General features: G+C 40.6%; 1 protein-coding gene across 7 annotated transcripts in view; it reads left to right on the forward strand.

The window, feature by feature from the left end:
* BEND7 (BEN domain containing 7) overlaps nucleotides 1-12,165 on the forward strand; it is a 65,798-nt gene extending 53,633 nt beyond the window's left edge. For 5 of the 7 annotated variants that reach the window (XM_020284082.2, XM_075997652.1, XM_075997651.1 and 2 more), the window contains 3 exons: nucleotides 1,975-2,094; nucleotides 6,156-6,209; nucleotides 7,904-12,165. In XM_020284082.2, the coding sequence (XP_020139671.1) occupies nucleotides 1,975-2,094; nucleotides 6,156-6,209; nucleotides 7,904-7,932 (203 nt within the window). In that variant the 3' untranslated portion in view covers nucleotides 7,933-12,165. The remainder of the gene's footprint in view (nucleotides 1-1,974; nucleotides 2,095-6,155; nucleotides 6,210-7,903) is intronic. The other 2 variants (XM_020284081.2, XM_020284083.2) reach the window with 2 other exon arrangements.

Here is a 12,165-nt window from a genome sequence, read left to right on the forward strand (position 1 = left end):
GGATTCAACCAAGCACAGATGGAAAATATTAAAAAAAAAAAAAAAAAAGGAAAGAAAATAGCGAGAAATAATAACACAACAATAAAAACTACAAATAAAAATATCATAATAACTATTTACGCAGCATTTACATTATGTTAGGTATTAAAAGTAATCTAGAGATGATTTGAAGCATACAGTGCGTAGGTTATATGCAAATACTGCCCCATTTTACATCAGAGACTTGGGCACTCGAGGATTTTGGTATCAGCTAGGGGTCCTGGAACCAGTTCCCTGTGGACACAGAGATGACTGTATCTGCTGGTCACCTCCACACAGGTACCCACAGACACCCTAAGCTCAGCATTGCTCCACATCACGCCTGCTGTGTCCTGCTATGTCCCCATATCACATGATTAACTGAAACATGCCACTTATTCGAGAGGCTCTAGAAACTTCGTTAGCTCAGACGGTTGTAATAGCCTCCTTAAAGGGGAGTGCCCCCCAACCCCCCGCTGCCTCTCTGGCCCCCTCAAATCTGTCCACCTCTGTCAATAGCATTTATCTTTTCCTGCACAATTAGGTTGTTCACATTTGTTTGATAGAAGAGATCACATAGATGACTTCTTTCCTTCTTTCAAATTATTTTCTTGGGATTAATTTCTAGGAGTAAGATCACCAGTCCCAAGGGTGTGACAGTTTCGGGTCTCTTATCACATAGTGCTCCTATTTCCCAAAAGAGTTTTGCCTCGTTATGCCAACAGTAGTGTCTGCATGTACCACGTCCCTGCAATTTCATCAATATAGCGTATTAGCTTTGTAACGTTATTCTAACTTCATAGGAATACAGTATATTTTGCAGTTCTTAGGTTTACATATCAGTTCAACATTTTTCCTAATGTTTTTTATTAAATATGCTTTGCCCATTTATCTGTGGGTACTTTCAAATGAGCTTCTTACCCAGTGGTAGAGATTAGACTTTTTGGGTCCTATTTAATGCAACTATCTTTTCTCATCCTGATGTTTATTTTTCATTCAACAGAAATTTTACACGTTTCTCTAGTTGAATCTGTCAATATTTCCCTTTGCCGTTTTCTTTTTAAGAGAAACCTTTTAAAACATTAAAATCACCAATATTTTAAATGCCAAAGAGGCAGCGTGATGTGACTACATGCTAGATCTTGACCTCACGGAGACCAGGTTGGAAAGACGATTTAAAAAGTGCTCAGGAACGAGCGGGAGGCAGAAATGTCAACACCAGCCCCTCGCATGCGGTCACACGCTGTGCTGTGCGCACGTTCATAAGATAATTGTTCTGCCTCCCTTTTGTTCTGTCCTAAGCTCCTCCATAGCTTCTTTTGTGCTTAACAGGGTTAGCTCTTTCCCAGGAGCTGGTGCAGCGCGCAAGGGGCTGACTTGAAATAGATTTGGAACTTCCTTTGCGACACCAACTGCATTAGTATTTATTTTGAGCAACAATTGGGTGCTCAAAATAAATAATCAGTAGGAACCACCATGAAGACATCACCTTTTGTGTAATTTTTGCATTTGATTTTGTACTGCCAATAAAAAAGTGAAATCTTTTAATACGTTTGTTGACCCTTGTCATGGGGCCAGTGGACCCTTAAGAAGCATTTTCCATCCAGACCGTTAAAACTCCCTCGGTATCAAAATTTAAAAAATAAATAAATAAAAACAAAAGAAGTAAAGAAGAAAAATTATATATATAAAAAAAATCACACACACGGAAGTAGAAAGAACTGTTAATACTTACTTAGCGTTTGTAGCCAGTTTCATTGTGAAGCACAACACTTTGGATGTAGCCAGGGCTGCATCTTTGCCAAAGGAATATAATAAGGATATTGAAGATATGCCATGCAGAACTCACATCCTTTAGAAATACACTTTTTTTTTTCTTTTTGGGATATATTCCCATTTCGGATCTGCATATTTGATTTGTTAAAGTATTTAACGATGTTTCACATTTTCTTTCAGTCTTCACAGAAAAGTACTGTACAGCTAACCATGTGGATAAACTTCCTGGCCCCAGAGACTGGGTGCAGATTCTACAGGATCAAATTAAACTGGCCAGAAGAAGGTTAAAAAGAGGCTCAGGTATGAATAAGGTGCAAAAAATAACTGCAGAGGCATTTGATCGAATTCTTAGATTTTATAAAGTACAATGCTTTGCTCTAGGGGATTTCAGTGTCTTTTGTCTTTTGAAGAAGAAACTCTGTATACTACGCCAGGGTTTGCTATTGTAAAGTCTTATTCCAATGGATTGTGAAACTCATTTTAGGATTAAATAGTAAAAATTATGTCAGGACGTTTGCTTTGAGTAGCCCAAGTGAAAAAGATTGCTAATCTCATTCGTGGTCTAATGTGCCTTGTGTGTAAAAACTGGATCTCTCTTTTGTGGTTTGTTTCAGTTTGCCTGTTGATTTTTGCTTGTTTGTGTCTGCATGACTTTATAAAAGTACTAGTTGCTTAAGGTAAAAAAAAAAAAAAAAAAAAAAAAAAAAAAAAAAAAAAAACACCATATCTCATAGTGATTTTAAGTTGTGTGTGTGTGTGTCTATGTTTAAAATTCTGGGCTTGGCAATTCTGGGATTATTCTTCCAGGAAAAGTGAACACCAGTTGAATTGTGATTATTGTCCGATGCTGAGATCAGTTATTTTAAGTTCTGATCTCTCTTCCCTTCCACCTTCCCACCTGCAAACACGTGTGCACGTAGTAGGGACGAGCCTGCACGTGCTTCCTCCTCTTCCCACGAGCATCCCGGCCAGCGAGCACATTTCCTGACCTCCTCTCATTTCTATTAATAATCCACACTGCAAGTGCTCATTTTCCCCTACATTTGCCTATTTCTGCATAATGGAACTCAAATGGTAGTCTGCCCCACCCCCACCCCCATCCCCAGGCCTCAGAATATGACCTAGGACGTCGTAACTTTTGGCCACTGGCTTAGATCGTCTGCCTAGATACTTGAAATGGGGACCTTGGTCCTTCTCTTCTGCACTTTCCAGCAGGTTCTATTCATGACTGAGAAGTGGAAGGCACTTGTAAGACAAAAACCAGCCCTGACATGCAGACCCAAATGATAACACATCAGCAATGACCTGCCAAATAGAGTTTGTCTCCCAATTTTGTCAAATACTGTTGCACATCATTCTCCCTGAGCAGTAGAACAAGCAGTCCCCTAGCAAACGGAAACCAGAGCCACTTGCATTATTTCCTTCGTGACGCTGATAGGCACTGAGAGGTCTGGATCAATACTGTGACCTGTTCTCGTGCTTTCTGTCTTGATTGTTTTCAGTCTAAATGATAATACAAACAGCGCCTCCTAGACACGGCCCAACTGCAACCTGATTTATCCTATTTGGCTCCATCGTTGGAATTAGGTTCAGACTCTGCAATCACCCGACAGCTTAAGGAAGCCAGCGATGCCTCTAGAAAAAACAAGTACCCCACACAGATGTGAGGGGTCCTTATGCGAATCCAAACAGAAATTCACTGGGGGCTCTCTCATCACATGTAATGATTTTTTTTTTTCTATAACTGGAATGATTCCTTTCCTGGTGTGAATTTTTATCATTTTCATTAGATGATTTCCTCAGAGCTGAAATCACAATTGATTATTTGTGTTAGATCTCAGAGAAAGATGTCGCTGCTATTAAATTTTTATTGGATTTGCTCAATCTTTTCCAAATTTCACAACTTGATTGTCACCAGGGAAGAAATATTGTGAGCTTGCTGGTACAGAAAGATGTTATAATTAAATTTGAATAGCACAGTGATGTTCTTCATCCATGTCTCTGAGCCTGTATTTATGCAGCTAGCACATACTAATTTATATATATATACATATATATATACATACATATATATTTGGTTGTGTGTGTTCTGTTCTCATAAAAGCATATCATTGCACAGTCCTGTTATGTAAAAGTGAGGATAGCTGAATCACATAAGGAAGATCAGTTTATACACCAAAACTGATTTTTGTTATAATTAAATGAAAAGCAATTATACATGATTCATTTTAAAGTATAAAATGAACTGAAACTTGAAAAATGTAAAAAAAAATTACCTCATAATAATACATATGGTATGTTTGGACTGTTAATAGCAAAAAGAGCCCAGACATTAACTCAATGCACATCCTTGGCATTGTCACATACTAGCTATGTCACCACAGTAAGTTTCATAACCTCTTTCTATCCCAGCTTCCTCATTTCTTAAAATGGGCATAACAACAGAACCACCTTGGAGGTTTTTCTAAGGGTTAAATGACACATTGCTTGTAAAGTACTCCGTAAATGGTGAGTATTTAACACATTACGTGCCTTGTGAGTTGTATTTAACTCACGCTAGTTTTGAGCCTGGGGCCTCATAAAGCGTATGTAACTCATATGTCTCTTTACCTTGGGGAGCTACACGAACTATTTTTCAAGTTGCATATAACTCAAGCACAGAAAATAATAAAAAATAACAAATTTTTCATTGAATTAAAAAGGAATTTTTTTTTGAGACAGAGTCTCTGTTGCCTGGGCTAGAGTTCCGTGGCATCAGCCTAGCTCACAGCAACCTCAAACTCCTGGGCTCAAGCGATCCTCCTGCCTCCTGAGTAGCTGGGACTACAGGCGCATGCCACCACATCTGGCTAATTTTTTCTATTTTTAGTAGAGATGGGGTCTCGCTCTTGCTCAGGCTGGTCTCAAACTCCCGAGCTCAAGTGATCCTCCCGCCTCGGCCTCCCAGAGTGCTAGGATTACAGGCGTGAGCCACCGTGCCCCACCAGTATGTCCTGTATTTTTTCTGTAAACCTATTAACAAAACTTTAATCAGTCCATTTATCCTGGTGTTTGACTTGAATATTTTCATGTTATTAAATACTCATCTACAACGTTTATTTAAGTGGTTTCTGATCTTCTCCAGCCTAAATTGGTCTGGAATATTCTGCCTCTTCTCAGCGATTTCTCTTTGTGGTAAATCTGGCAGGTCAGCAGAGAGGGGTCCTTTCACTCATGCTGGTGTATGTCCAGTGTGAGGACAGGATGTTAGGGGGTGGCCGAGAGTGTCTCTAGCCATCTCTAAGCCCTAATTATATTTAAAGCCACCGCAACAAAAACAAGAACACTGTGTTAGTTATGCTTTCCACCAGTTCAGCGTCACAATGGATACCAGTGGCAGCTGTCACTGGACTAGCCTCCCTGGGTGGCCCTGTGCACACATACGCAGTCAGCAGGAAATGTCAGTGGGGCCCACTGACCCTGGGCCATAGAGGGCCCCACCAAAGTCATCCCAGTGGCCACGGTGCAATATTTTCCCGTTCCCAGCATGTTAGGGGAGACTGACAAGCCCATCAGTTCTCGGGAGACACATGGGAACCTTCATTCTTGCATTGAATGGAATGTTTTTTGGCAACTAAAGGATCTACCTTTGGAGAACTCCTAAGGAGATTGAAACATATCAAAAATAAACAAAGGTTTGCAGTTTAAAACATAGAAATGAAGGATCTTTTGAAGAAATAGATACATCTTCCTCCTTCATGATTTTCTTCATGACTAAATTGATGCCAAAGTTAGATTGGCAGCTCTGTGATCTGAAGTTTCCAGTCATCTCCAAAACAAGGTTCATTCTCCCGTTCAAGTACGAACCGGGCCCTACCCTGCTTGGCTTCCAAGATCAGACAAGATCGGTGCATTCAGGGTTGCATGGCTGTAGATGTCATTCTCAAGGTTTCATAGGCCACTCCACCCCCCAACGGTTCTGGGAATGACAAGTGCAGTTCTGCAGTAGAAATTCACTGACCTGGGGGCCTTCCATGAGCATATTTAAACAACTCATGCCAGATGCTGGTTGCATATTTAAGCCTATGTGAATAAGTGAAAATGAACTGTAATCATCAATGATCAATAAAATAGGTTCATAAGATTTAAAATTTTTTAATCCAAATTGATTTGATATCATCATCATGAAAAAATATCTTATTTTAAATAACCACACTAAAATCAGGACTACCAACCAATATGTACAGCTAAAAGGGGGGAAAAAAGGCGAAAACCTTCCTTTGTTATGTATACTGGAGGTTTTTTTAATTGTGTTACTGTTTTCAGCAAAATGAATGTGCTCCCTGAAACTAATGAGATTTGTGTTTTGTGTTTGTAACCAGCAGAGGTAGCTGACGGTGATGAAAGACTGGACGGAGTTTCTCTACCACCAACAGGTAAATAAAATGCATTTACATTTTCAATCCCCGCTGGAAAATACAGCACACAAAAATATTTGCATTGAAAATGCTTTCAACGTGAGAGATATGGATGATTGAGCCATTGCTTCTGCAGCAGACCCAGAACCCTAGTGTTTGGAGCTTCTCGAGGCCATGTGTTCAGAGATATTTTTCACATTGAATGTAAAACGTATGAAAAGCTACATTTTGCTCACTCTCTGTTTCATAGGCATAATTTGCTCTCAGAAGAGCAAATCCTAGGAACTAAGTGTCACATCTTGCCTCTCCAAACCTTTGGATATTCAAAAATATCTTAACACAAAATGATATCTCCCTTTAGAACAGGGATCACCAATTTTGTGTGATCTTATTCACGCTCACTCTGTCCTCTCCCACCTCCTCCAAAAGGTGGTGGAGCCTTAAGAAGTTGGTCATGAGACACCCAGTGAATACTGTGTTTTAACTGAGTCATTGAATAAGCCCATGCATCCAGCGCGAGTGGCACATTCCTAACACTGTGACCACATCAGCCAAACACAGCCTTTCACTGAGGCATCTGCTCACACGGTTGTGTTAAGCCATAGGCATAATTCTGACTTCACATTATTTGACTTCTAAGTAATGCTTCTGCCCCTGGCCTCCTGCGTGTGTCTTGGTTCATATCTGAGAGCCGCAGGGACAGGTGTCTGATCAATGAGCCATGCGTTAAGCAATTTATTCCCTCAGTTGGTCTCAGGACTCTTTGTTGACTGCCCTCAAAAGAATACTGCAAGATTCTCTGTCCACAAAAACCCAGACACCCCAAGGAACCCTCTAACCGAAAAAGCTCAACTCGTGTTTTTTTCTCTAGATTGGGGGGGGGGGGTATATTTTTAATTAAATTCAGCAAATGTTAGTGGAGTATCCAGTCTGTGTAGGAACTCTACTAGGTCATGTGTCCATTGATAGCACATACCCCAAGATGGCAGCAAAGGCCAAGTTCATGGGTGCAGGGTGGGCATGTGTTAGTGAACTTCAGAGCAATAAGAAGTGTCAGCCATGTAAGTGACACATGGCTTTCTCTGTCATCGAGTAGCTAAGCAACAGATCGATGGACAAGTAAAAGAAATGAGCCACGTAGTGCAAAAAGGACCTGCTTATATCAAGTCCTTGCCATAGACAGTCATTACATGAAAGGGATTTCTCTTCATTTGCTGTGTTTCCACATGTGTGAATTAAGAGAATTGAAATGCATGCTCTCTGTTGTTCCTTCCCAATCTGTCATTCTCTGAATACCGGGGCAACTCATCTCAGCCTCATTCTCCTCACCTCTCGTCCTTTCCCAGTAGATGCATGAGTCACTGATCACAGCAATGAAACAGTGGGGGTCAGGGGACCCCCGGGGGAAACATCCCGCCTTTATAACTGTGCCTGCAGGGGCGGTCTCCCCAGCTGGCTGCAGGCTCTGCACTGCCTGTCCTCCCTGTGTCCTGTGACACAACGGGCTTTGTTTTATTATCTAAAGCCACTCCCCTTGAAGCGGTACCTTCGCGTGCTCCTATGTGAACATGGAGCTGGCGATATTTCAGATGAGAAAATTGAAGAGCCCCCGTGGAAGTGAAAAAAATTGTCAAGGAATCTGAGAATGAGAAGGAACTTGAGAGATTGTCTCGTCTCATCCCTTCTTTTTATCCAGTCCTTTTATTTTACAGGCAAAAAGCCCGAGGCCCAGAAACATTAAATGACTTTCCCAAGTTCTCACAGCTGGCTGATGGGCTGGCCGGAGCCCAGCTCCCTCGACTCCCAGCCAGGACCGCGTGTAGCCCTCTTAGACCCAAGCCAAGGCCAGCTTTCCTCTCTGCATGTCGCTCAAAGATTCCGAGCCGATGGATGTACTAATCCCTTTGAAGATTCCATTTCAGTGTCTCAGTTTTCACAATGTAGAATATTCGTCGCGTAGTCTACTCAAGTTCACCGCAGTTTAAAGCTCATTTATTCGAGTCCTTTCTCTAATTTTGCCCAAGGCTGTGAGGTCCCGATGAAGAAAGTAGTAGTAGAACACAGCTTCAGGTCTTTTCGCCAGACTGCTGATAGATATTGGATACAAATTGCTAAACAGCATGATGAATAAAAACGTTTATCATTTAGAAAAAGGGGGAAAGAAGTCGCAGGTTGGTGCTCAAATTTTGCAGTAATAAAATTCAATAATCTTGATAGTCTAGCATGTCTGTTAATTGCCTCTCTAAAGTAAAACCCCCTAGTCTGGTTGGCTTCTTTGGAAGTGCTGCTGCTACTAATAGCCGCTGCTCACATGTGCGCCAGTTAAGACCGCCGTTGAGTGGTGAATTCCACTCTCCTTGCACATGGAGCTGCATCCTTGAACTTGAGCCTCACTGGTTCAAACCACTTGAGCGACCCACGGGCTCTGATCCAGACCTTCATTATCTCATTTATCTGAGCTGGCAACAGTTAGTCCTTTTTAAAGATTCAACAATCCCTGTATTCCCTTTTTAAGATCTTTTTTTTCTCCTTCCAAATTTGTGTGTGTTAGGAAGGGGCAGTGTTTCTATGAATCAGAAGTGACCAGGCCAGGGTTACAGTCAAATGGTCAAATGACATTTGTTTCGATCCATTCGATTAAAGCAAACTTCTGTGTGTCATGTCAAGCTTTCACAAAAATGGAGGCAGATTCTATAGTGGAGAAATATATTTTCTTTATTTATTTTCTCCTCAACCCTGTTCACTAAGCCTTTTTGAGCAGCTACCAGGAGCCAGCACTGTGTTGGGTTTTGGAGTCCACTTTCCCCACCCTCAGATTATCACGAGAGGCAGAAGCAGTTACACAAATTCTGCAGCCCAGATGTGCAGAGAGTGCCTGGGTAACCAAGAGAAGCCACCCAGGAACTGGGAACAATTTGCATTTGAAAAGTATCCAGAGAGTAAAATCGAAACAGTACTGTCTAAAATTTAAAACGGGGCTTCTGAATTTGAAATAGGGTGATGTTCATCTGGGCTTAGCAATTATTGTCATAAATTCTTATAAATACTTTTCTTTTTAAAAGTTAACAAAAGTATAAGGAATAACATTTAAATAGATTTTACCATCAGAGACAACCACTATTGGATGTTTTTTTCCCAGAATTTTCTCTATATTTATTCTATTTATACAATGGAGATGTAACGCATAAAATTTTGTTTCTTGAGTTTTTTTGTTTTTTGCCTAACAGGCATTTTTCATTGTATTACAGATCTCCATATGCCTTATTTTCATAGCCACATGCTGTTGTTTTGCAGGTGAATCATATTTTATGTAGCCATTTTCTATTACTGGGCAATATATGGACATACTCTAACAGTAATACTCATTCATGGGTTGTTTTGTAAAAAAAAAAAAATCATTTATAAATTTCTAATTTCTACTGTTGGTCATTTAGTACAACTAAAGGCTTGGCTGCAAACTTAGTGACTTAACTCGGAAACACGGGCACGTCCCCAGTAAGCTCTCACTTGTCCAGGACGCCCAGCTGCAGCCATGTCCCTGTTGTAGAAAAGTGTACAGTTCTTCCTTAGAGGAGTGGCTCCCCCCTTCATTGTCTTGTCTCTGTTGTAGGTAATATATTTGACACCAGGAGAGAAAACACGGAGGACACAGAACCAGGTTTCGTTGCCTAGACCTCCCTTTTAGTGACACTGTTCAGTAGCAAATGTAACTCTTCCGTTGGAATTTGCTCAGAGATCCGTGTAGCATTTCAGGTTCCTGCACAATGTGAGTGTTCTGTGAGGTTGACCTGTCACGTTGGGATAGTCTCATATGCTTTCTCTGTCATATGTGATCATCAAGCCTCCAATTTGGTGTAAGGTTTTTTAAAATCCTTTTTAGAGTTGATTGGTTACCCTTTGAAGACCCAGCATACGATCCAGTTAGTTCATTGTCCTTTCTGAAGAAGTGGTTCTCTCGTCCCTGTTTTTATCCAAGACCTCAACGTGCATATCCGGAGCCTTGAAGCATATTTATTTTAGTGTAAATTGCTCAATGTGGTATACAGAGGCTTGGCTCTCGAGGGTGCAGAGAGAGCAGTCATGAAGGCCAAAGTTAATCAGCCTTTCATCAGCTTAGAAGATGAGAAAGTTGTTCTGGGAGACAGGAGAGCTCTGACCTGTGATATGAAATTAATTTATGACGTCAGTGCCCCCCAAAATAGCCATTTGTAACTGAGTCAGTGTAAATGACATGAATTTTTAGGAAAGAAAAAATTTTCACCTAAGTTGCAGCAACACAAGGACAAATTAACTAATGAAAAGATAAAAAAAAAAAACTCAACGTAATCAGTTATCTACATGATACCTGACTACCATTTGAACAGATGGTTTTAACTGAGTGGTCCAGGGTTTTGGCATTGTGTGACAACTGGCCACAAATACCCTTAATATTAAATAGTTTACTTGGTTCCTAGTACACTCACCCTCTACTTGCATAAAACCAACATATGAAAATCTGGATTTATTTTAAAGAGATATCTTGCCATGTGAATATTTGTTTTACAGAAATATTTACCTCCAGATATTTTTTCTCTAATAAGATGGTGAATTTAAAATACTGTTTTATTTAGAAATACTGTATTTACACCTCATTTATTATATAAAGCAAATTGCCTTGAATGTTTGATGTTTGACCCAAAGGCCAAAAATTGGCATGAAAGAAATTTGGACTGTAGAGCCACCAGGCCAAGGGTTCAGGACTGCTGGGCTGGCAGTTTAACTCCTTCCCCTAGCTCTGATGTCATCAAAGCACAGAAAGTCGGATATCAAAGTTATATCCAACTGGAGGCCACTCATTCCCACCCCTCAGGTGGGGAGGTTGAGGAAGAGTGAGGGTCGTGATTGCCTGGGGGCCACTTAATTTATCAGTGGCCACCCCGGGTAGAATCCGAATTTCATTACTACCCTGTGCAAGGTACTAATGTCATCACACTGAGAACCTAAACCCAGAGAGAGAGAGAAGAGGGGCGCTCTGGAATAAATCTGTATTCCACTAAAGACCAGCTAATCAACTGAAGATGAGGCCAGACATCCCTGTAATGTGACAAAAAGCTGGTTTGGGGTGTGGCCTGTGGAAATAGTCTAACTACTAGACAAGTCACATCTCGTATATGCGTGTCTTTTATTTTTCTCCTTCTTGAAGCTCTAAGGAAGGTTCAGAGAAATTATTTCCAGCCTATCTTTTAGTTAGTCTTTTCCATCTCTGGCCAGGAAGTAATCCTTCCCTGAAAACCAGTCCCTTTGTTTCATCAAGTGGCCCGAGGAAGTGCTGTGAGCCTGGGCTTTTGTTTCTTTGCAGCATATGTTTTAAAATTTGTCTTCTGCCTCCCAGAAGGAAACATCTCTCGCAAGGGAATAGAAAAGATTAATTAGCGACCTTTCACTCTCTTAAAATATGATGAATATGTTGCTAGTAAAGGTAAAAACATTTACTTACAGCTGTGTGTCTGTTCAGTATGCACCACGAACCTTCAGACAGCACTTCCTTCCAAGGCTGGCCCGCAGCTTGGAGCTGTCAATACGTGAGGAGGGGCGGGGACTGTTCAGCTCCCAGATAAATGTGCAATGGATCCACACATTGGAAATACATATCAAAACCACGACCCTAAAATCATATTTTGTAAATTAAAATTGTTATTTGTGTTTACTTACTGTGACTACTGTTCAGACTTTATTCAGAAATCCTTTTTATAGGCTTTCTTAGCAAAATAAATAAATTCCTTATCTATGTATGGATACCGTCTCAATCTTCTGTATATATGTTTTATGAATGTGTAAATATTTAGATTTTTTTAAAATGACTCTGTTCTTTCAAAAAGAAATTCAGCGCAAGGCTAGTTGTGAAAATGGTGTGTAACATTTGTGTTGTGATGTCAACTCCCAAGATGCTCTTTAAGTCCCTTCGGGAAGATTACAATAAATCACTTTAATTGAA

The sequence above is a fragment of the Microcebus murinus genome, chromosome 25 (genome assembly GCF_040939455.1).
Source record: "Microcebus murinus isolate Inina chromosome 25, M.murinus_Inina_mat1.0, whole genome shotgun sequence".
NCBI lineage: Eukaryota > Metazoa > Chordata > Mammalia > Primates > Cheirogaleidae > Microcebus > Microcebus murinus.